Source organism: Tursiops truncatus, chromosome 3 (assembly GCF_011762595.2).
Source record: "Tursiops truncatus isolate mTurTru1 chromosome 3, mTurTru1.mat.Y, whole genome shotgun sequence".
Classification (NCBI taxonomy): Eukaryota; Metazoa; Chordata; class Mammalia; order Artiodactyla; family Delphinidae; genus Tursiops; species Tursiops truncatus.
In genome coordinates, this window is record NC_047036.1 from 132,695,780 (window position 1) to 132,720,698 (window position 24,919).

Sequence of the window (24,919 nt, forward strand, 5' to 3'; positions counted from 1 at the left end):
AAAGGCCAGTTTAACCTTCACATTCTTACCCAAGCCCCAAAGCCAGCATCGATAAGAGATCAAGAGTTTCTAGAACACAAGGGGTCTGACATCTTTCCCAACACTTAGATCTCCTCCTTCTCTAGCACTCCAGTCTTCCTCCAAAGGAATCCCTTTCCATGACTTGTCCTTCCTTTCCTGGGAAGGGGGGCAGGGGGGCGGCCTTGGAAAAAGAAACCAAGCCTGATATAATGCAGTCATTATAGCCTCTTTGGCCCATCTAGACCTCTCTCCAGGGAGACTGATGCAAGAGGAGAAAACGTGGGGGCCGCCAGTTTCCTGCAAACCCGTAACCTCGGGGGTAAAAGAAGGAGGAAAAGGGGGCAGTGGGGCACATGGGAGCCATGGAGAGGACTGGAAGGGAGCCATAAGTACAGAAGTCATAAAGACCCATTTCTCCTTAAACTGACTCAGGAAAGCCTGGCCCAGCTCCACCCACTCAATGATATCATTGTTTTCAACAAAAGCTGGTTTGAGAACCCGAAGGGAGACCCCCAGCGAGGCCTCTCCAGTTCCTGGGAGATCAATCAAGTGCTCAGAATTGTAGATAAGGGGGGAAGTCTATGTAAGGGTGCAAATTACAGAGATAACCAGGGTAAGGACAGACTTCGCTTCTGCCAGGACTTTTAGGGTCACGGAAAGAGTATAGGATGCTACTTGTCACATAGATTTTATCAGTGGATTCCCCACCACCAGAGTTGATGACTGGAGATTATTACCTTCAACTAATGAGAAAACTAAAGATCTAAGAAGTGGCTTATTCGAGGTCCCACCACAAACTAAGGACAAACACGGGGACTTGTACCACTGTCCTGCTACTTACTCAAGCCCGGAACCTCAGATTGGCCTTTGAATCCATCCCCTTCCTCAGCTCATATCCAACTCATCTCCCAGTCTCCATGATTCCACCCTATAAGTATCTCTGGAATCTGTCCCCTTCTCTCCATATCTGCAACCACTTCCTTATATTAGATCACCATAATTACCCCCTCAGATTAAAATAAAGCTTTAGAATGGGTCTTATTACTATCGCCAGTCTTGCCCTTTCCAATCCATCCTCCACACTGTAGTCTAAGTAATTTTTCTCACATGCACTTTGGATGCTGTCACTATCTGGCTTTTAAAATTTCTTCATCGGCTCCCCATTGTCCTCAAGATACACACCCAATCCTTTTAAGGAGCCTACAAGGCCCTTCGAGGACTCGCCCCTGCCTACCTGGACAACCTCTTCTCTCACCGTTTCCTTCGTCCCTCTTGCTCTCTGCTCTAACCACAAAGAACATCTTTTCATCATCAACAAAGGCCTTAGAGCCTTTGTTCCTGCTACTTGCCCTGCGTGGAACCCATCCCCCTCGTATAAGCCACAACTCTACCACCACCCTACTTCTCCTTTTACTTCGCTTCCTCCTAGAAGCCTTCGCAGGCCCTCAATCCAGGGTAGGTTCCCCTTCCCCATGCTCCCATGGTACCTTCTACTTCCCCCAACATAGCCTGTCCCAGACTGCTCAGTAATGGTTGGATTATCTCTCTCCTCCACTAAGCCCTAAGCCTCATGATGGCAAGCTGTGTTTGCTTGCCGTTACTCTTCCAGGAATACCCAGGACCTAGCCCAATGCCAGCCACCAAACTGGCACGCACAATATTTGCTAAATGAAGGAAGAGAAGGTAAGAGAGAAAGGAAGTTAAGAATTCCCAATGAGTAACCCAGAGCTCAAGCCCTGGAGACTCAATACACTGGAGACTCTTGTCAGAAAAACCACGGGTTCTCTGACCCAATACCTACTCCCAGTTGAGTTTGAGCAAGACCTGCAACTTGCTCCGGGGTGCCCAAAAGCCTATTCATTTAGCATCCAAGGTATCAGCCAGAGGTCTGTGTATGTCACTGAGTTCTAAATAGAGAAAGAGTAAAGGTTACATTCTTAAAATCAGAGTATCTCCTGGGCAAAATGTAAACGTGGCTTCATTCTCGGGACAGAACCAGTCCAGAGGCCTCAGAACTGGCCTCCTCCTGTAGACATTTCCCCGGGGATGATCACGCTCCATGTCCTAAGCACACAGGTTGGAGAGTAGAAATCCAGCTTCCAGGGAGTCTGCATGAAGAGCCTAGGCACATCCTTGAAGATGAAAACAGAGGTCTGGAAGGGGGGACCTTCAGCACATCTCCCAAGTCCTAATGTAGATCCATCCTGCCCACCAGACCCTGCTTCTCAGGAGACTCCCCCAACTCCCCGAGTTATGAAGAAGCCATCTTGGCCTTGGGCTCAGCCCCTTGCAGTCCACGGCTCCATCCGCCAGGTACACCTCCACCCACTGGGCTCAGCCCAAATTTCCCTTCGACGGCGAGGGGCTGGGGAAGAACTTCTTCTCATCCGAGGTGCAGAAAACACAGCTCAGCTTTAAATTGCACCTCAAGCCTCTTTCCTAAAAATACCCCATCTACCTCTCTGACAATATGGTTTTACCAGAGGCAAGAGAAAGCCCAACTCAAAGTCAAAAATAAGAGAACAAAAAAATTTGAACTCTAAGCCACTCAAATCCTCAGGTAGCCCAGCTGTGGAAGGGAGAGAAACTCCTTTCCCACTGCCACATACCACTCTTCTGAATTATAATGATTTGGCTAGCTGGAATCCTGAATTCCTAAGAGCTTATTAGCACTCCAGTTTTGGTTCCCCTAGATCCAGACCAAATATTTATATATTAATTTCTCAGTCTGAATTCCTTTCTCATTCTTCCACTCATCTCTCTTCCCTCCCTCATCCGAAGCCTCCCCTCCTTGCTCCCACAAGACAGAGCTGCAAGGTACCCTCCTGAGGGAAGTTTTCTCTAACCCCCAGGGAGAAATTCCCCCTTCCTTATCGCCCCCTCAGCACTTTACTTTTAACGGTATTAAGTAAATTTGTAACCAACCTCGGATTATGCTGTTTGAGCATTTTCTCTCCCTTAGAGAGTAAAGGGCCAGAGGGCAAGGATATGGTCTTTGCATCTGCTCCCTATAGCACCAAGCATAGGACTTTACACACAGGTGCTCAATCAATATTTGCTGAAATCAATACTACAAAGCTACAGTAATCAAAATAGCATGGTGTTGGCACAAAACAGACATATGGATCAATGGAACAGAATAGAGAGCCCAGAAATAAACCCACACACCTACGGTTAATTAATCTTCGACAAAGGAGGCAAGAATATACAATGGGAAAAAGACGGTCTCTTCAGCAAGTGGTGTTGGGAAACTTGGACAGCCACATGTAAACCAATGAAGTTATAACACACCCTCTCACCATACACAATAATAAACTCAAAATGGCTTAAAGACTTAAACATAAGACCTGACACTATAAACTCCTACAAGAGAACATAGGCAAAACATTCTCTAACATAAATTGTACCAATGTTTCCTTAGGTCAGTCTCCCAAGGCAATAGAAATTAAAAGCAAAAATAAACAAATGGGACCTAATCAAACTTACAAGCTTTTGCACAGCAAAGGAAACCATAAACAAAATGAAAAGACAACCTTCAAAATGGGAGAAAATATTTGCAAATGATGCAACTGACAAGGGCTTAATTTCCAAAATATACAAACAGCTCATACAACGCAACAACAAAAAAAACAAACAACCCTATCCAAAAATGCACAGAAGACCTAAACAGACATTTCTCCTAAGAAGACATACAGATGGCCAACAGGCACATGAAAAGATGCTCAACATCACTAATTATTAGAGAAATGCAAATCAAAACTACAAGGAGGTATCACCTCACACCAGTCAGAATGGCCATCATTAAAAAGTCTACAAATAACAAATGCTGGAGAGAATGTGGAAAAAAGGGAACCCTCCTACACTGTTGGTAGGAATATAAGTTGGTGCAGCCACTGTGGAAAACAGTATGGAGGTTCTTCAGAAAACTAAAAATAGAATTATCCTATGATCCAGCAATTCCACTCCTGGGCATATATCCAGACAAAACTATAATTCAGAAAGATACATGCATCCCTATGTTCATAGTAGCACTATTCACAATAGCCAAGACATGGAAACAACCTAAATGTCCACTGATAGATGAATGGATAAAGATGTGGTACACACTGCTATTTTTAAAATAGATAGCCAACAAGGGCCTACTGTAAAAAAAATTAAAAAAAAATTTAAAAAGAACTATATGTCAGTAAATGTTAATAACATTAAAAAAAAGATGTGGCATACACACACACACACACACACACACACACACACACACACACAATGGAATACTACTCAGCCATAAAAAAGAACAAAATAATGCCATTTGCAGCAACATGGGTGCACCTAGAGATTATCATACTAAGTGAAGCAAGTCAGACAGAGAAAGACAACTGCCATATGATATAACTTATATGTGAAATCTAAAATATAACACAAATGAACCTATCTATGAAACAGAAACAGAATCACAGACATAGAGAACAGACTGGTGGCTGCCAAGGGGAGGGGGGGGTCGGGGGAGGGATGGAGTGGGAGGTTGGGGTTAGCAGATGTAAGCTTTTATAGAATGGATAAACAACAAGGTCCTACTGTATAGCACAGAGAACTATATTCAATATCCTATAATAAGTCACAATGGGAAGGAATATTAAAAAAAAGAATGCATATATGTATAACTGAATCACTTTGCTGTACAGCAGTAATTAATACAACACTGTAAATCAACTATATTTCAATTTTTTAAAAAATCTGCTGAAATCAAACTTGTAGAGTGGAGTCAAGTTAGCTCTGGTTTATAAGGCAGGAGATCCATCAACTGATGAACAGATAAACACAATGTGGTACATCTATACAGTGGAATATTATAAAGCAATAAAAAGTAATGAGGTACAGATGCATGCTATACAACTTGGATAAATCTCAAAAACATTACACAGTGAAAGAAACCAGTCACAAAAAACCAATATTGTATAATCCCATTTATATGAAATACCCAGAATAAGCAAATCTATAGTGACAGATAGCAGATTAATGGTTGCCTAGAGCTGATGGTGTTGGGGGAACGTTGTGGGTAACCAGTCATATTAGTTTGCTAAGGCTGCCTTAACAAAGTGCCACAAACTGAGAGGTTTAAAAAACAGGAATTTATTGTCTCACAGTTCTAAAAGTTAAGCTTAAGATTAAGGTGTTGGCAGGGCCATGCTCCCTTTGAAGGTACTAGGGAAGGATCTGTTCCAGGCCTCTCTCCTAGCTTCTGGCATTTCCTTGGCTTGTGGCCACATAACTCTAATCTTCATATGGCATTCTCCCTCTGTGCGTGTCTGTGTCCAAATTTCCCCTATTTATAAGGACACCAGTCATATTGGATTAGGTGCAATCCTACTCCAGGATGACCTCATCCCAACTAACTACATCCACAATGACTATCTCCAAATAAGGACACTCTGAGGTATCAATACAAGGGGTTAGGACTTTGACATATGAATTTTGGGGGGGGGACATATTCAATCCATAACACTGCTAATGGCTTCTTTTTGGGGTGATGAAAATGTTCAAAAATTAGAATATGATGATGGTTGCACAACTCTGTAAATATACTAAAAAACATTGAATGGCATATTTATATAAATGGATCAGCTGTATGGTATGTAAGTTACATCTCAATAAAGCTGTTAAAAAAAAAAAAAGCAGGAGAGTTGGGTTTAAAGATTCTGCCCAAGGGCTTCCCTGGTGGTGCAGTGGTTGAGGATCTGCCTGCCGATGCAGGGGACACGGGTTCGGGGCCTGGTCTGGGAGGATCCCACATGCCGCAGAGCAACTAGTCCCGTGAGCCACAACTACTGAGCCTGCGCGTCTGGAGCCTGTGCTCCACAACAAGAGAGGCCGCGATAGTGAGAGGCCCGCGCACCGTGATGAAGAGTGGCCCCCACTTGCCGCAACTAGAGAAAGCCCTCGCACAGAAACGAAGACCCCCAAACGAAGACCCTAGTCTAAATAAATAAATAAATAAATTTTAAAAATTAAAAAAAAAAAAGATAGAATTAATATCTAAAATTTCGGAAAAAAAAAAAAAAGATTCTGCCCAAGCTCAATAACCAACCCATTGGTGAGAGTGTGTGAAACAAATTCTCTCAACACAGGTGGTGGATTTAACTTACAGAGAAGCCAAAGGCAAAGTGCCTTTATCTACCTGTTCTGTGTAAATTCCCTGTGACCCAGTGATTCACATCTAGGAGGTGATTCTCTAGAAGTACCTCTCAAAGAACATGAAGGTGTCCACTCCAGCACTATTTGTAAAAATGAAAAAAAAAAAAGAAAAGAAAAAAAATAGTTTGAATGCCCATCAATATGGGGTGATTAAATTGATCATGACATCTTGATTATTACTGAATCTGAGTGATGGGTATAAGGGATTCATTATATCATTCTCTCTACTTCTATGTGCATTTGATAATTTTCCATTATACGAAGTTCTAAAAGTTAATTATGCATACAATGTACCATCATATAGCCGTATGATCTCAAAAATTTACATGGAAATGTATCCAAAATATACTCCCATACTGTGCTGTATGAACGTAAAATGGTACAGCCTTTGGGAAGGAATCTGTGGAATGGGAGGTACAATTTGTCAAAATTTAAAACATTTTAGACATATATGCTATATGACCTTGCAACTCTATTGCTAGGTATTAATCCTACAGAAATACTTGCAAATGTACTCAAAGATTATGTATAAACCTATTACTGCAGCATTATTTGTAATAGCAAGAAATTAGAAAACTGTCTATTAATAGGCAAATTTTTAAATTCCGGTTCATCCATTCAGTGGAATCCTATGTCATCATTAAGAAGAATGAAATAGGTCTATAATTATGCTAATGTGGAAAGATATTGAAGAGATAAAATAAAAAAGCAAATTATAGAATGGTACATAAAGTATGATCTCATTTATTTTAAAACTCTATTACTTATGTAATTTTTTGCTAGAATTTTATTATCAAAGTTTCAAACACTCCAAAAGTTCTTCTGTAAATTTTTAAAAATAACTGATGATTGCCCATGTTATATTTCCAAATGAAAAAAAAATAGGTAATAAAACTTAGGATATAGTATAACCCCATTTGGATAAACTTACATGGAAATTTATACAGGGTTAAAATAAAAATCCATATGAAACAGTATGTTCAGGGTAAATGTTCACTCACTGGATGCCAGCTATCGTTGTTATCTTAAGGTAAACAGCCTGATGGTCAAGGGTTCCTCAAACTCAAGAATCAAATCTCGACTTCCTCCAAGTACACAGCTTCCCTTCGCTCTGACAAGGGTCCATCTAAGGCCAACAGGGCAGCTGACAGCTTCCTCCCATTCATTTTACCCTGTGCTCCTGCTGAAGGGCCGCCAGGAGAAATAAGCTTGAGACAAAAGAAAACCATGGACATCCTTCCTGGCTACACAGGCAGCCCTGGCTGCGGGTCCCTGAAAGGAGATAGAGCCGGAACTGGTGAACAAATCCCAACCTCCTTATCAGACAGCTCAGAACCTTGCCAAGGGAGTGCCCAGGCACTGATTCTGCAGGCAGAGACAAGAGGTACAGTTTGGCCGCCTGGAGAACACTGCACAGCTGTATTCTCGAGATACAGTTAGGTCAAACTGGGCACGGCAGGGCAGCAGAATTGAGTTTCCTCCCAGGGGCAATGGGTTTTAAGGTCATCTTCCTAATTACATTTGGAAACCAGCTCAGGGGAATTCCCTCTTACTTCATTCTTAAATGTTTTTCCCATCCTGCAAAATACAAATAATAGCAACTATTTATTGGTCTCTCACAGTGCACCAGGCACAGTGTCCTTTAAGAGAACTGTGTTACTGAATATCACATGACACCTGATGAGGTGGCCACTATTACGAGCCCCATGATGTGGATGAGGAAACTGAGACTTGCATAGGTAAGCAACTTGCCAAAGCTTACACCTCCAGGAGGTGCAAGGAGCCAGCCTGACTCCTGTGTGCCTGGATTGCAGCACTACAGTCCACTGAAATCCAAATTCTAACCTAGGCCTAGGGAAGGCAGGAGGAAAGGGAAGAAGTAGGGCAGAGTAACAGAGAAGTAACACCAGTGTTCATCGAAGAAGAGCATACCAAGTAAGGACAGGGCATCCAAGAGGCAGTATGAGGCCACAGCTAAGACCCCGGGCTTGGAGTGCCCTTCCCACCCAGATGTCCTTGAACAAGTCACACGGCTCCATGCCTCAGGGTCCCCATCTGCCAAACAGGACTAACACAGGTACCTACACCTCACAGGGTTGCTGGGATGATTCAATTAGAGATTGCACAACAGAGCCTGCTACATAGGCATCTCCTATGTTGTAGCTATTACTACGGTTGACGATATCATTCTTCCTATCTGACCATCATTCCTCAGCCAGAAGCCGCCTGAAGGCAGACTGTGCATCAGACAACACGAGCTGGAACTTAGGAAATGCTGATGAACGGTAACCACACATGCTATGTCTCAATATGTTTTTCTCTTGCTACTCTTACTTGAAGACAGTCACAGGGGCCACATGCAATGCTTTGCGTCACCAAGACACTTTAGAAAACATCCGTTCTTGACTCTGCATTAATGAAACTTAGCATGTACTGAAAACCAGCTTATTTACATGCCACGAGTGATACTACGCACAGCGTAATACATTATCGCTGGGACTTCCCTGGTGGTGCAGTGGTTAAGACTCCGCGCTCCCAATGCAGGGAGCCTAGGTTCGATCCCTGGTCAGGGAACTAGATCCCACATGCATGCCACAACTAAGAGTTCACATGCCACATCTAAGAAGCCCCTGTGCCTCAACTAAGGAGCTGGTGAGCCAAAACTAAGGGGCCCACCTGCTGCAACTAAGACCCGGCCCAACCAAAGAAGTAAATAAATAAATATATATTTTTAAATACATTATTGCTAAGGCTCACAAACCTGGTGTATTTGTTTCCTGTGCCTGATGTGTAACAAATTACCACAAACTAGGTGGCTCAAAACAACAGAAAGCTATTCTTTCACGGTTCTGGAGGTCAAGAGAGTGAAGTTAAGGTGTTAGCAAGGCTGCACTCAGTCTAAGAGATTCCATTCCTGGCCTCTCCCAGCTTCCAGCGGCTGCCTGTATTCCTCGGCTTGTGGCTACATTACTCCCATCTCTGTGGTCACACTGCCTTCTCCTCTTCTGTCTGTCAGCAAATCTCCCTCTGCCTTCCTCTTACAGATATACTTGTGATTGAATTTACAGCCCACCCAGAACATCCAGAATTATCTCCCCTTCTCAAAATCCTTAATATAGTCACACTTACAAAGATTCTTTTCTGCCACGTAAGACAGCATAGTCTCAGGTTCCAGGAATTAGAATGTGGGTCTCTGGGAGGGTGGGGAACATTTTTCAGCCTACCTCATCCCACAATGAAGTTATTTTCTATTTTCTATGCAGGACATAGAGTATAGTAAGAAACAGACAGACCTGAGTGTGACTCCTGGATCTGCCTGACATTGAGTGAATTACTCAAATTCCTCACACTTGAGTCTCCCCATTTATAAAATATGAATACTAATATCTTCTAAAAAGAGTTGCCATGCGGATTAAATAAGATGGCATGTGAAGTGCCTCTGCACAGTGCCTGGCTCTCAGTAAATGCTAAGGAGTGAGCGTTATCGTGAACACAAATGAATAAACAACATTCAGAAGGCAAGTGACTTGCCGAAGGCCACCTAACCAGAAAGTGTCAGTGCCTGGAACTGAATCTGGGTCTCTCTGGCACCAAAGCCCAAGCATGTTCTACCCTATGGATTAGGCATTTCGGGCTTATGTGCTCACAGCCTTAAGAGGCAACACATCTAGGTTATTTCAATTGTGGATGCTACTTCATACTCTCTTCCGGCTACTGTACAGCTGCATCCCTTCAGATCACCACTTCTAGTTACTGAGACTGACTTTACACAGTCTACCCTAAGAAAGCAATATCATGTTTCCAATGATTTAGAAATACTGGAGACTCTGCTTATGCAGGGGTGCGGTTAAGAGTTTGGCTTGTACAAAATCACATCAGATTGGCTGGCAATCCATTTGGTCTGCAACTCCAGGGGTTCTGGACAATATGGGAATTATAACCGAAATCAATCTCCACCTACAAAGCTACAATTGGAAACTGCATTTCAAACAGGACCATGAGGTCTCTCTGGGGCAAGGTGCCTAGCCCAGCACTTAGAATTTAAATCCACCTAGGCATTCGCTGCCTCAGAGTCAACGCAGCAGGGTTAATTCCAGTTCCTGATACTTCAAAAAAATGTTTGAAGAAAATTTCAGACACTCACAGGGAGCTCTCTTCAAATTCTCATGTCCCCACCCATCCATCCAACCGTTTCCTCGGCACCGGTCTCCTCGGGTTATACAACATCGGCTGCGGGGAATGGGGAGCCCAGCTGTGTGCAGAGTTTGGAGAAAACATTCTAAATACTTTAGCTCTGCCAAATACTTGGTTAAAGAACGATATCCTCTAATTTCTTAAGCCATGTGTATTTTAAGTGAAATGTAATCCATATGTCTGTGACTCATTTAAATGCACTTCAGTGAAGCATGGTTCACCAAGAGCGCTGGGATATGTCTAAGCCTTTCTTAAGCTTCTCTTTGATCCAGGAAATTGAATTCTGCCAACGACAAATGAAGCTCCTGACAAGAGAGGGGCTAAGAGAGCTGTCCTTTATCCTAGATAAGATGTTAAAATCTATTCCTCACCCAGGAGGAAGCCGGGGAGAACTCCACAGCCTGGGTGATATGCAGAGTTTTGCTCCAGATCAGCTACGCATTTCCACCAGGCCTCCTTGGAAGAGAGGTGCGGCAGCAAGCGGTGGTAACCTACCCCATCTACTGCTGAAAACACTCCTCTTCTGCCTATTTCTCCCCTTCTTGGGTCCTCCAGTATTATACAACTCAAATAGGGATGAAGGGGAAAAAGCCCAGGAGCTAGATCACTCCATTAGCAGTGAATGTTAATTTTCCAGGACAATTAATTTTGTTGCTTGATTTCCAAGACAACAAAAGCAGTCTCCACCCCTAAGATATCTCTGAGGGACTGGTAAGAAGTTAGAGATATGAAGTGAGATGAAAGTCGGAAGTAGTGGTAGGTACAATCATCAGTAAACCTCCAAATGCCTAAATTCTGCCTTGACCATTACTATTCCCCATGAGGTCTGGAGGTAGATATGCACACAAAAGAAAACAAATATCCATTCTTATTAGCTAGCCTTATACAAACAGGATTTCTCTTTCGCTGAGCTGGAGCACAATGAATGGGGTGAGACCAAAGGACATCTCTCCTTTTCCCAAGCCAAAACCTAAATCTGGCATCATTTGGACTCAAGGAAGGAAGTCTACTGAAGAGATGAGAGTTGCAGAATGTGCTTCAGAGACTAGCAGAGAGAAGTATATAGATGGCCAGAGATCCTCTGGGCACAGCGCCCACTGGCTGAGCTGCTCATTTGCTTTTGAAGGTGATCTTGTAATGTAGTAATTGAGCCAGTGAGCATCCTGCAAGCAGGTTCAACAGTTCAGTGTGCCCTCCTCTTGGGAGAAAGTGGAGAAGGGAGAGAGCCAGGGCCTACATCTCCCTGGAGGCGACCAACTCCCCAGATGCCTACAGCTAAGGAAGATTCCATTTGATTTCAGCAAACAAACTGTTGTCCAATAGGGTTTCTGGATTGATGAGGCAGTCCTCAGAGCCTGGGGGAAATTACGTGGAGAAAAAAATATTATGGATTTATACCTCAAAATTGTGGGTTGTGGAAATAGCAGCCTATAATTTCTTCCCTGTAATTTCCCTTCTCGTGCTTATGTTGCCTAAACGGTGGGTCCTGAGCTATCAGTTCATCCCCAACTTCAAGGTCTGTGGTTTTGGGGGTATTTGCCTTTATTCCACTGTCCCCTATTTCCAGGAATGTCTACAGAACTGGAGAATAAATGCCCTGAGGCAGGGACCTCTTTTCCATTTTCCACTTATGTGGTATCCTTTCAATAGGTAGCACAGGAAAGGCTGTTAGAACCCAACTGGGACAAAACCCTCATTCGACAGATGAGAAAGTTGAGGCCCAGGAGGGCCAACTGGCTTGTTGACCAATTCCACATTGTCTGTCTCTGAGCTCAGTACTCTCTCCACTGTACCACACAGCCCTAATCACAAGTCAGGTTCTCCTAACGACAGCTATGTACCAACAGTGGCAAATGATGGATAGGTGTGAGTAAATGTAAGACTAGGGAACATATCAGAGCAGAGTACTACCTTCATCACATACAGGTGAGTCTACAAAAACACGTGTGGAGCAACATGTAGAGTATAATCTCATTTCTGCTCCTCCCTCAGCACAAAAACAGCAGCCTGGTGTGCTTCTGTGTGATTGTGCCGATGAGTATCTACGTGCGTGCTCTCACACGCAGAGAAAAGGTCCATGGCAGGCTCACCAACTGTTCACAGGGGACTCTCCTTGTGGGTGGGAGACTTTCATTCTTTCACTCATTATATTCTGGTATTGCTACATGTTTTACAATGAGCACGTACTGCTTTTGCAATTTAAAAAAACACAAGCTAGAAAAAACTAGTGGCTGCCATTTACTGGGTACGGAGTACAAACCAGGCACTGTGCTGACCCCCTGACGGGCACCATCTCATTTCATCCTCCCAGCGGCTCTACGGTGTGGGACTCTTATTATACCCCAGATAGGGAAACTGAGGCTTGAAGAGGACGTACAGTTAGTAAGTGGCGAGTCAGGATCTGAACCAGGACCCTCCAACATGAAAGCCGCATTGAGGTTAGCCCTACGATGTCACTCTATTCCACCTGCACTCAACAGAGAAAAGAGTGTGTGTCCCCCACGGGAATGTCATCCGTTTATCCGGAGTTGCTTCACAGCAGAAGAAGGCTGCCAGCTGCTGTGCTATGGAACTAAGGCACCTTGGGGTGTCTGCTGCCTGAGCTGAAGGCCCATTTGCTGTGCCCCTCTCTCCTGGCCTAACCCCCATGTTCCTCCATCCTCACTATGCTTGGCTATCTCTCCATGTGTGAATTCCATTAGAGGCCTGCTCACTGCTATTTTGGGCCATGCATTAGCACATGGGCTTTGATTAGACGAGAGAAGGCCAGACACTTCAGGATGATGAAAAAGAAATTAGAAATGTCCTCTCCCTCCCCTCAGAGTCCCAGAAGCCCTTGTCCACAGCTCCTAGGAGGCCTGAGAATCCAATATATGAGGAGACGTACGTGGGGGCAAGGGGAGGGAATGGAAACCCTCATAACCTATTAGGACCTTTGAACCCAGCTGTTCTTGCTCCTTGGAACTGTCATCTCCCCGCTGTCCACGTAGCTCACTTCCTCGCCTCCTTCAGGTCTGGACTCAAATATCAATTCAACACCAAGGCCTGCTCTGGCCACCGTTCCCAGCACCTCCCTCCTGAACCCCTGCTCTCCAGAGCCCTTATGTTCCTTTTGTTTCTGCCACAGCAGTTGTCACTGGACATACTACACATTCACTTGTGTATTTATTGTTCCCCTCACTGAAATATAAGATCCAGGAAGGCAGAACTGTTTTATTCACAACTATATCTGCAGTACCTGCACTGGTGCCTGGAATGCTACAGATGCATCCAAGAGGGAAAAGATAAATGAACCAACTGAGGAAGCTGAGAACCAGAGCCTGAGGATCACTTAGCACAGGGCCTAGTTTCCCCCTCAAATATCACGGGATTATAAAAACTTTATAATTTTGATAAAATGTGAAAAATCAGAAAAGCAGCACCACCACCCCCAAGCTGTTTTGAATCCAGACTTGCACGCACCATGAATGAGAGGGCTTTTGGGAAGTAAACACACTAGGAAGTCATGTGCAGTTGGAGTTCCGCTTGCTAACACATGTTCAAAAACAAAAAGCCCAATTTAGACGAAAATAGCAGGAAGCCATCCCCAGGGATACCTGGTGAGGTCATATTGCTTGGCTCTGCTGCTTCCACTTTTGTCAAGTCTCCTGCCTGCTGCCAATTCAAGGACGCCAGGAATCACATCCAGGCCACTGCTGATCACTGGGAAACAAAAGAGCTCCAGGCAACAGACAACAGAACCCCATCTCCGGGCTCTCCTCTGGAACCTCAGTGTGGGACGGTAAAACATCACAATAGTAGTCAACTATTTACTGTGTTCTCTGTAAGCACTTTGCGTACATCACTGTACTCAGCCCTCACAACCACCCATATGAGGCTGGTGTTACTAGTCTCATTTTATAAGTGGGGACACTGAGATTCTACAAGACGCAGCAATATGCCCCAGGTTACTCGGCTAGTAAGTTGAAACTGGGTTTCTGTGACTCCAAATCCAAGAACACAAATGATCCTCATTTCACCTCTCTCATTTACTTGCTGTGTGGCCTTAGACAAGTGCCTATCCTTCCCTGAGTTGAAGTTTCTGCTTCCATGCATAAGACTGCTGCACTCAGTGTTTTCTATGGCATCTTCACGCTCTAACTTCCTATGACCTCTTGCAAAGAGTCCAAAATACGAAGGAAAGATGAGTCCTGGGATCCCTGCTTGGCCAGTCCAACTCCAAAGAATTTGCCCATGACACTAACCCCATCACGTAGGCAGCCCAGAGGAAGCTGAGGGGTCAAATGCCCCAGCTGGTGGCAGAATAGGACAGATTAGACGGAGGTGGCAATAGGGAACAACAGACTAGAGCTAGAGGGTTAGGGCCATGAGAAACTGAAGAAGGCCCCTGAGAGAGACTAAAAACAGACCCTCTGGGGGCCTTTCCTGCAAGACCAAAGGAAGACAATGCAAGGAGAAATCCCAGGCAGATTTCTGGGCCTGCACCCTCTGCAGACACAGCCAGCTGGGTCTATTCCAGGGAAATGGGACAAAAGGAACACATTCTTGGGCTGGTTTTACTCCAGGAGTAACGTAGGAGGAAAGTAGCAAAAATGATTGAGATGCCCATCTTTCTGGCTTCCCGAAGGCCACCACATTCTGGAGGCAGAGGAAAGACTCGGATGAAGCCCGTTACTGCACAGGCTGCTTAAGTCATACTTTTACTGCACTTCCGACACCACTCATCCTCCTCTGAGAGTGTCCAAAAAGCCCAAATTTGGAATAACTTATATTCTTGCTTTCCACCCAAGCTTAGCAGTCATTCCCATCCTCCTGGATATGGGAAGGTCCCTATCCATCGCCTTCTTGGCAGGGATGCGTGTGATTACTCATCTGCTTCCAAGGGACTCCGGAGGCTGCCAAGAGGAGACAGGCAGTTCTGAGAGCCACGCAGCCTTATCTGCAAGGTCTGTGCGGCAGAATGTAAGTGGGACTGTTGGTGGGGAAATATCAGAAGCCCTCAGAGGACCCAGGCCAAGTAAGGAGAGCTCTCCAGTGGCCAAAGCAGATTGGGAATGGCCAAAGAATGGGCAAAAGACACAGCCGTGCCTTATGTCTATTCACCTGCTCGATAACGTGAATCAAGATACAGCTGCACTTGATGGCAAATCCATGTGGAAATATTTCTGAGCCAGGCAGCCACCCAAGAGGAGTGAGGTTAGGAAGATGGAGGAACCAGCCCGATGAAGCCAGGAGACTGCTGACCATATGCCCTTATTGGCAGGAGCTCAGATGCAGCTGACCCAGAATGGACAGAGCAGCCAGGGTGTGAGCATCAAATCCCAGAACACTCCACCTTGCCTCTCTCCTTTCTGCTGTTTTCCTCTAATCTCCTTCACTTCCTGCTGTGCGCTGTGCTGGAGCTAGTAAGACAGCTGCCAAAGTCCTCCAGCCCATCCCTCCCTTCATGTCTCCCACATACACACACTCACACACACTCACGTGCAGTGAATTCTAAGAGGCCCCAGAAATACAGCCTGAGGAAATTCAAGGAAGACGTTAAACAGTCCACTAATTTCACAGCAAGTCAAGAGACTGTGGAAATGCTGGCTCTGTAAGATGCTCCCCACAAAGGAACCCTAGCTTGAGAGCTTGGGTCACTTCGCTAACTGTTTCCTTCCAAAACAGCGGCACCTGCGTCCGGCACTGACATGCAAGTGGGTTGTTTCATTTCAGACAAAGGAGAAGTCCACTTACTCATTCTTCTCCAGGTCCAGGATCAGTTCTCGCCCCTCAGCCATCACCCTGAGCTCAGCTTTGAGTGGATGCTAAAAGCAACAACAAAAGAATGTCAGTTCCTAAAAGCAGGGGACGAGGCTACCAGGAAGGGGCGCACGATCTAGCACAGGGCTCTGACCTGGATCCACAGGAACTGGATCGACAAAAAAGGCTCAATCTCATTTCCAGCCCAAACGTGAAATATCTTCACTCCCAGAAGGACCCAATTCCCCTCCCCCATCTGCATTCTCCTCAAAGACAAAGGAGAGAAACTCCAAGCCGAAATGTGGTTGTAAGCGCCTGCATGCAGGCCTGGTAAAGGCAAACCCTGAAAAACACGATCTTGGAAGACAAATTCTGAGTGGAGTTAGATCTGGCTTCAAGTGCTGGCTCTGACACTATAGTTGTGAATTGGGCACATTACCGAACCTCCCTACAACTCAGTTTCCTCATTTATAAAACAGAGGAGTAAGAGTCAACTTTATGGGGATCTTGTAAAGACTAAGTGACATGGTAAATGTAAAGAATTTATTACAGTGCTTGGCATACAGGAAGCCCGTTACATGTTGGCTGTTATCTAAAGTACCAGGGAAAGCCTCTTCATCATGGTCTCGTATTTTATTTTATATTGGCTCTCAGTTTGGATACCCCTCAATCATCTCAGAGGAGACAACTAGAAGAACCTCCTACTAAGGTTTTAAAGGTCTGAAAGATACATTTTACACACAGGAGAAAATTTGCTGAGGGCCGAAGTAGCTACACACCCAGAATAGACCATTTAAAGTATCATACAAATGGCCAATAAGCATAAAAAACATGTTCAGCATCACTGGTAACTTTCCCTCACCAAAAAGATTTTTTTAAGATATCTTTTAAAAAACCAAAGCAACAAAGATTTTTTTTAAACCATAAATCACAATGCAGTGGAGTATACTATAGAATGGGCACTCTCACACCCTACCAGTGAGAATTTCAATCAATACTGGCTCACCGGAAAATAATCTGTCGGTATGGTCCAAGAGTTTAAAAATGTTTAGGCCCTCTAACTCAGAAATAGAAGATTCTATCTGAAGGGAACAAATGGAACCACAGGCAATGCTTTACACACAAGGATGCTCATTACTTACAATAATGACTAATGAAATAGAACCTAAATGTCCAAAAATAGGAGAATGGTTAAATAACTGATAATTCATTCACATGACAAAACATTACACAGTCACTAAAAATGATGACTTTCAATGATTTTTAAATTATCAAGAAAGTACATATGATAATGATTAAGCACAAAGGTTTAAAACATAACATTGTATGTTTTATTCATTCACACTTTTGTAAAGGGACTAAAGTAGAGAGAAATAAACCAAAAGGTTACCATAGTTACTTCTCAGCAGTGAGAACATGAGTTAATTCTATTTTGTGCATTTTTCCATGTCTTTATAATGGCTTTATATATATATATATATATTTTTTTTTTTTTTTGGACTGCGTTGGGTCTTCACTGCTGCACATGGGCTTTCTCTAGTTGCAGTGAGTGGGGGCTACTCTTCGTTGCAGTGCACGAGCTTCTCACTGCAATGGCTTCTCTTGTTGTGGAGCTCTAGGCACGCGGGCTTCAGTAGCTGTGGCGTGAGGGCTCAGTAGTTGTGGCTCGCGGGCTCTGGAGCGTAGGCTTGGTAGTTGTGGCGCACAGGCTTAGTTGCTCCACAGCATGTGGAACCTTCCTGGACCAGGGCTCGAACCTGTGTCCGCTGCACTGGAAGGCAGATTCTTAACTACTGCCCAGCAGGGAAGCCCAAGCTTCTACCCCTTTTAAGGTTGACCTCAAAGCTTAGTTCTGGCATGTATGAGAAAGTGGGTCACCTGCTTTGCCACTTCTGGTTGGCGCCTGCCTCTTCCAAGCACGTTTCTCTCCTTATCAACTTCAAACTCCACTTCCCATTAGGGTCCTGGGCATCCCTGAAACTTTTGTGCCACTGAGGGCTCTGATGAGATCTGAACATTGTGATCTAGAATGCTTATGCAACTCTGTCCTTTGCTGTTTTTTGCTAATTTATCCTACTCACTTCTCTTAACAAGGGACATTTCAAAAACATGGGGAGAGGAAGCTAGGGGGATGTTTACCCAATAACTTTCACTAAGAAATTCACTTCTCTGTTTCTGATGCCTATTTCTGATTCAGCTCCACCAATACCTATTTCTGGTCGCTGGTCCTTTGCCACTTCACTCTGGGGGGTCTGGAGCAAGGGCCCTGCCCAATCACATTAAGCATCAGAGACACAGTCCCAAGTGGGCATTTGAGGAAAAGCGCACAGCAACAGAGCTGTATCAATCCCTTATCCAAGAGGTAGGTGGCCAAGAGTCCACACAAAAAAATGAAAGTTGACACAGATCAAAGCACTTTCACTTCTCCCCCAAAGAGACACAAGCTGCAACATGAGTATGAACATTTATTTTTAAGTGGGTAATCCAAAAATATTTCTCTAGTCTGGAAGATGCTCAGACACTGATATTTAAGATATGATGTTTCCAGGGGACATTTCAAGCAAAACAATGAAATAGCACTGTAAGGATTTATGTAGCTTCCCTGTCCAGATTCACTCAGTTTTTGTCTTGCAACTCTACTCTGTGCTAGGAAGGGGCAACATCACCTCTCCTAGGAAGTGTAGGAGCTGACCCACTGCTTATACTTCCCCAGGGCAGGGTTAAATGCCTTTCTCTTTTGAGCTAGATTAAACAGATCTTCAGCTCCACAGGGTATTGGAAATCTGTCCTATATATCTGTACCCCTCTTAAGACATAGTACAATATTTAGCATATAGTGTTCAACTAACGTTTGATGAATGAAGTAATTACAAAATGAGAATAAGATGCCTGAGTGAGACCTACCTCTCCCTCTCTTGACATTCATTCATTTGTTCTTCAACAAATATTTATGGTGCCAGGCACGGTGCTAACTATTCCTACAAAATACAATGACCCAGATTCTGGGCAGACAATGGCTGGGAACAAAGACAGGATCTGAGCTCCACTTTGTTTCTCAGGCCCTTCCTGAGGATGCCCAGCATCCCACATCTGGAGGGAACAGAGGGGCGTCTATAAAAGTATCAGATCCATTCCTCGGACAATAATGGATAGGTTGGAATATCCAAGATCTTAATTTTTAAAAATAACCTTCTCTAGGACGGCCATCCATTAATTTGTCTAGACTTTTCCTGAAGCTATTTTCAGTCTCTCCTACTTTTTGATGAAATGAACACCATACATTTATTGTCTTTAGGATAAAACATTATTTGCTTTCATTTGTCCTAGTATTTTTGCTGTAAATTCCCTTATTAAATCCAAACTGGAGCATTTTTGGACATGTCTGTATTACTCTAGGCATAACTTCATGTATTCTGGGCATTTCTACTCTCCATTTACCTTTCCAGACTCAAGGACCACAAGTCTGAAATCTTTCCTGACACAGCTCTCTCCTCTCTCTGCTACCGTAATCTGGCTCTTATATGTTGCCCAATAAATCACTGACCATTTGAACCCAAAGGGCTCTTGTTAACTACCCCTCCTCTCCAGCCCTCTTCCTTCTTATCCCATCTAAGCCCTATTTTATAAATGAGGAAACTGAGTTCAGAAAGTGAAAGGTCCAGTAGCTGGTTATTGACTTGCAGCAATCACATCTTCCTTTCCAGTTCTTTCTTATCTCACTTGAGCTATAAGAACCAGAACCAAAGACTATCCTAGATGCACAGATCCTTCCTGCAAGAACAGGATAATGTTTTCTGTCTTATTCCCAATCCGCTTTATAAAGCCTGTGCATTCTGCTGGTGTCATGGCCCAAGGAGCCTACTGAATTTTAAGATTATTGGATTTGAAGACAGATTCCTCAGTACAAGGTCTCTACCCTGCGTCTTATTTTAAAAATAGTTTGGGTTATCATTTTTCTCTCCAAGTATATTATCTCATCAATAAAGTGAAGCAGGGACTTCCCTGGCGGTCCAGTGGTGAAGACTCCGCACTCCCAATGCAGGGGGCACGGGTTCGATCCCTGGTCAGGGAACTAAGATCCCGCATGCCTCACAGTGTGGCCAATAAATAAATAAATAAATGAAGTGAAACACATATTATGCAGAGCAAAAACTAATGACAAAATTTAATCAATCCCAGCTGAGAGTCGGTGATTTTTGTGACACATATTTGCACTTAGCTTATGTCAGCATTAACGTGGATTTTCATTTCCTCAACTACTTGCATTTAGAAGTGTTTCTAGTAGGTTGTCACACAACGAAGGAAAGCCCCATCTGGGATTTCCAAAACTGGAACACAGAGCAGAAAGAGTGGGCCAGAAACGGAACTAGTGGTGATAACTGGGCTTCCAGGAAAGTTGAGTAGGTGACCTCAAGCCTCACAAAATGGAGTTGTCAGCTTCTGCCTGTGAAGATGAGATTCTTTGTCTTACCTTTTCCCTCAAGGGGCTTTCTGCAGTCTTCCACTGAGGTATTATTAGTTCATGCTGTGGCTGGGGGCTGCCTTCCCCACTTCCTCCTGCCAACACAGGAAGCACACCATTGGAATCCCAGACCTCTGCACCCTAGCTAAGCCAGGCATGCACTGCCAACCGGAAAGACCCATATTGGGTTGTCAGGAGACCTGATGGATTCCAGGCTCTTGGCACTCACTATGGGTCAGGCACTCTGCTAGGTGCTGATAATATAGTGGTTGGTCTGTGTATACTTCACAAAGTTTATCTTCTAGAGATGGGAAGCAGACAACACAAATATTCTCCAATGGTACCAGAGGGTCATGAAATAAAGAGACCCTGAAGAGGAGGTACCTATTTTAGAGAGGATGATCAGCAGGGATGGCATTTAATTGAGACCTGAGGGACCAGAAAGTTGCAAAGATCTAGGGGACGGGTGTCCCAGGGAGACAGGTCAGCAAGAGCAGAAATGGCCTTGGCCTGTTTAAGGAACAAGCAGAAGTTAGAGGTAGCTAGAACGTAGCAAACGAGAGGGGAAATTGGTAGATATGGTCAGCAAGACAGCCATGGGTCTGATATCACAGAGGGCATGGAAAGTGTCTGGATTTTATTATAAATAGACTTGGAAGGCACTGGAGGGTTTAGACACAGAGCAATATGATCTGTATTTGGTTTTTAAAAGATCTTTCTGCCGCTGGGTGGAGATGGAGAGGGTGGAGGTGGGGGAGGGAGGCAGGAGTGCAAGTAGAAGCAGGAAGGCAAGGCTGGAGACTTGCAGGAGCCCTAGTGAGAGTTGCTGGTGGCTCAGACTAGAATGACATCAGTAAAGAGGAATGAAGTGTTTGGATTCTGGGTATATCTGAAGGGCAAGCCCCTGGGTATTATTTCCATTGAGTTTCAGTTTTCTCATCTGTAAAATGAAGACAATGATACCCACCTGCCCATCTCACAGCATTACTGGGGAGAGTTACTGTGAAAGTGCTTCCCAATCCGCAAAGCATCATCACGTTAACCTGAGCTTCCTAAGGGCAAGTTTGCTTTTTCATATCACTTTCTACTTTCCAAATGATTCTCACCACCCAGTTCTCTGTACTCAAGACAACCCTGGGAGCTAGGTAGGAGGATTCCTATTTCTCAAGAAAGGTGAATTGAAATCTGTTTGAGGAGACTTGTTCCAGGCAGGGCAGACCTCAAACATTGGTCGCAGGCTATCTTAATAAAGTGGTAATTGCTCAAGACCTAGGCAAATTAGTCTCCGTAAGAATAGGCCAAATCCACAGGACTCCTGGGGTTGAAGTGAGGACTCCAAAATTTATTCTTTCTAAACCAACCACATCAATCACATAGCATACAATGAGTGACACAGAAGATGGCCATAGTTGTTCTGTTAGACTGGCCCAATTATGAGTGATTAACTTTCCTTTGAGATTACTGATATGATGTGTTCTCAATCAAAATAGAACCTAAAAAATAACCTCATTAGAGTAGAATTAGTTTCATCATATTAGTAAAAATGAGAAGCAATTCATTCATTTACTCATTACATATTTTCTGAGCGCTTAACTGTATGCCGAATACTATGCTAGGTGCTTGATATTCACTGGGGAATCAGGCATAGTTTCTGATCTAGTGGCTCTGATCAATCTAGATTCTCTGCAACAAAAAGGAATTATGCTATTCAATGGAACATTCAAAGGAATGAAATGATCTTTATGATTGCAAAAATTATTGAAAGCTGGGCTCAATAACAGGAACACAGTACATCTTAAGAAAAACTATTCAAACCTTGGAAATAAGGCAAAAAGAGCAAGCAGGATGTCCTTTCAATGTCACATTTGGAGCATTGTTTAATGGGCCTTCCCACATATTAGTGAATTATCTAGAGGAATGTACCTTTGTTTGACTTTTTTGTTTCCTATTCATTAAAGGCTATACTCTGTGAAATTATCTGTTAACTGTAGCTTTCAGTCTGGTAGAGATGCAAATGACTTCAGTATAGTAGAAAGATAACTAAGAATTATGGGTGTTTGGCCCCATGGAGCACTGACCACTTGTGTATCTGTCCCAGCACAGGATTTCAACATTCTTTCTCCAATGCTTGTATCACTCCTGTTCCTCTAATGCTTTGAACTAGCTTTACCATTCTATTCACTGCCTCATTAATGAATCAAATCAATCTTTGCCAACCTTTCATCCTATATTTGTATAAGAGTCATGTTTTTAACTTTTTGAAAATTATACTTCTGCGATTTCTTGAAGGAATTTATAGTCATTGAAACCATGTTTTTGGAGAATGTAACGATGTGGCAAATGCTCATAATGTGAAGTGGCTTATGCAAGACACAAAACAGTACCTATGGTATGGCTCCAATTTTACCAAAATATATTTATAGGCACACACACAAAGACTGGAGAAAAGAGGAGAGACTAGGAAAGCAGCGGAAAGAAAAGCCAAAAGCAGAAAAACCGAGGAAAAGGAGAGAGAGGGAGGCAAGCCAGGGAGGGACCGACTGTTTTCTGCCTGCTCCGGGTCTCCCGCATCTCCACCACCTCCCCTGGCGCACAACGTGGGAACAAAGCCGGGGCTCCCGGCCTGGGGGCCGGCGGGGGCGCTGCCCCGAGGAGTTGCGGGGGGCGACTCCCAGCTGCCCAGCTCCCCCAACCCACCCACCTCCAAAGCCCCCCGTCCCCCGCCCCGCTACTTACTTCTGGTCCACCCCGGCAGGGCGAGCGCCAGCAGGCAGAGCTGGGCAGCGCCCACGCCCCGGGGCATGGTGGCAGCTGGCCCCTCGCGCACTCTGCGTTCACCAGCACGCGGCCATGCCAGCACCCTAACCAGGCCGCGGCGCTTCTGGAACCCACAGTCGCCCCGCAGCTCCCAGCCCTGCTCCCAGCCATTGGCCGGGACGCTCCGCCCCCGGCTCCGCGGAGGAGGGGCGGGAGGAGCCAGGGGCGGAACCAGCGCGACCCCTGGGAGCCAGGCGAGGTGGGGGCGGGGGGCGGTGTTCGGCGGTGCTCAGGTGCTGGCGATCAGGGGAGGGCGAGTCCGAGCCGGAGGAAGGGTAGGGATTCACTGTGGGCGTGGCCTGAGGAGGGTCGGGGGCTTGGGTTTGTAGGAATTAAGCTGGACCCCTCTGGGGACAGCGGCCCATTTCCTCTGTCCCGCACTGGGCTAGACGCCTTGGGTGACACTCAGAGGCTACTCACCCAGCACCGTCCTCTAGAGGCCGCCACGCTTGGACGCAGGTTCTGAAAGAGTTAACCTGGCACAGAGAACTAAGTGCTATATGGAATTGTTTTCTTAGCAGGACACAAATCAGGGATCCTTTCCTTCTGACTGGGAGGAACGGGGTGGTGAAGAGAGGATTCCCAGAGGAGAAGACGTCTGAGTTCAGGAGGAGGCGAAATGGAGCACCAGGCAGAAAACGCGAGACAAACAGACTAGGGCGGGAAAGTCCATGGGCTGTACTGGGGAAAAACTGGAATTTGGGATGGTTAGGATTTAGGGCTTTGGAGGGAACGGAGGGAGATGAGACTTGAAAATAATAATAATGACTGTCACTTACTGAGGGTTTACTGTTTGCTAGAAAAAGAAAATAATAACTAAGACTGATAGAGCGCTTCCTAAGTGCCAGACACTGTCTTCAGCACTTTACATGTCAACTTATTTAATTAATCAATCTAGGAAAAGAACTACCTTTTATTGTCCTTTAATATGTGCTGGGGACTCTCTATACATCATCTCTTTTCATTAGCCCAATGATCCCCTGGGGTAAGTACTAAGAGTTTCCTGGTTTAGAGATAGAAAACCAAACCTGAGAGGCTAAGTAATTTGCCCAAGGTCACACAGCTAAAGTCAGAGTCTGGATTCAAGTCCACATCTGAATAACTCCAGAGCCTCTTACAGCACACCTTATTTTACAGATGGGTAAACTGATAATCAGAAAAAACTGCCTTGCCTAAGATCCCTTAGCAAGTTTTGGCAAAGCCTGTTTCTAAAGCCTCAGACCTCTTGTCATCTATTCCTTTCACTGAGTCTCCTTCTTCAAACCCAGGTTGGTACAGTTAAACAAGATGCTGTGTTTGGGGGGAGGAAAAGGCACTCCTGCAGATTAGTAGGTATGTCTGTTGAAACCACTGGACATACATAAAAGACACTGCTCTTGCCATTGATGTATTTAGAGGCTGTATTATTCTGTTCAAGCTGTCATAACAAAAAACAGACTGGATGGCTTAAACAACAGAAAGTTATTTTTTCACAGTTCTGAGATTAAGGTGTTG

At 44.6% G+C, this 24,919-nt stretch overlaps 1 protein-coding gene across 4 annotated transcripts in view; it reads right to left on the reverse strand.

The window, feature by feature from the left end:
* Nucleotides 1-23,544, reverse strand: part of ADAM19 (ADAM metallopeptidase domain 19) — a 90,927-nt gene extending 67,383 nt beyond the window's left edge. For 2 of the 4 annotated variants that reach the window (XM_033853513.2, XM_033853511.2), the window contains exons 1-3: nt 23,345-23,543; nt 20,618-20,703; nt 16,141-16,211 (exon numbers count right to left, since the gene is read on the reverse strand). In XM_033853513.2, the coding sequence (XP_033709404.1) occupies nt 16,141-16,211; nt 20,618-20,703; nt 23,345-23,411 (224 nt within the window). In that variant the 5' untranslated portion in view covers nt 23,412-23,543. Of the gene's footprint in view, nt 1-16,140; nt 16,212-20,617; nt 20,704-23,344 lie in introns of all 4 variants that reach the window. The other 2 variants (XM_073802754.1, XM_019924825.3) reach the window with 2 other exon arrangements.
* Nucleotides 23,545-24,919: the final 1,375 nt, after the last annotated feature.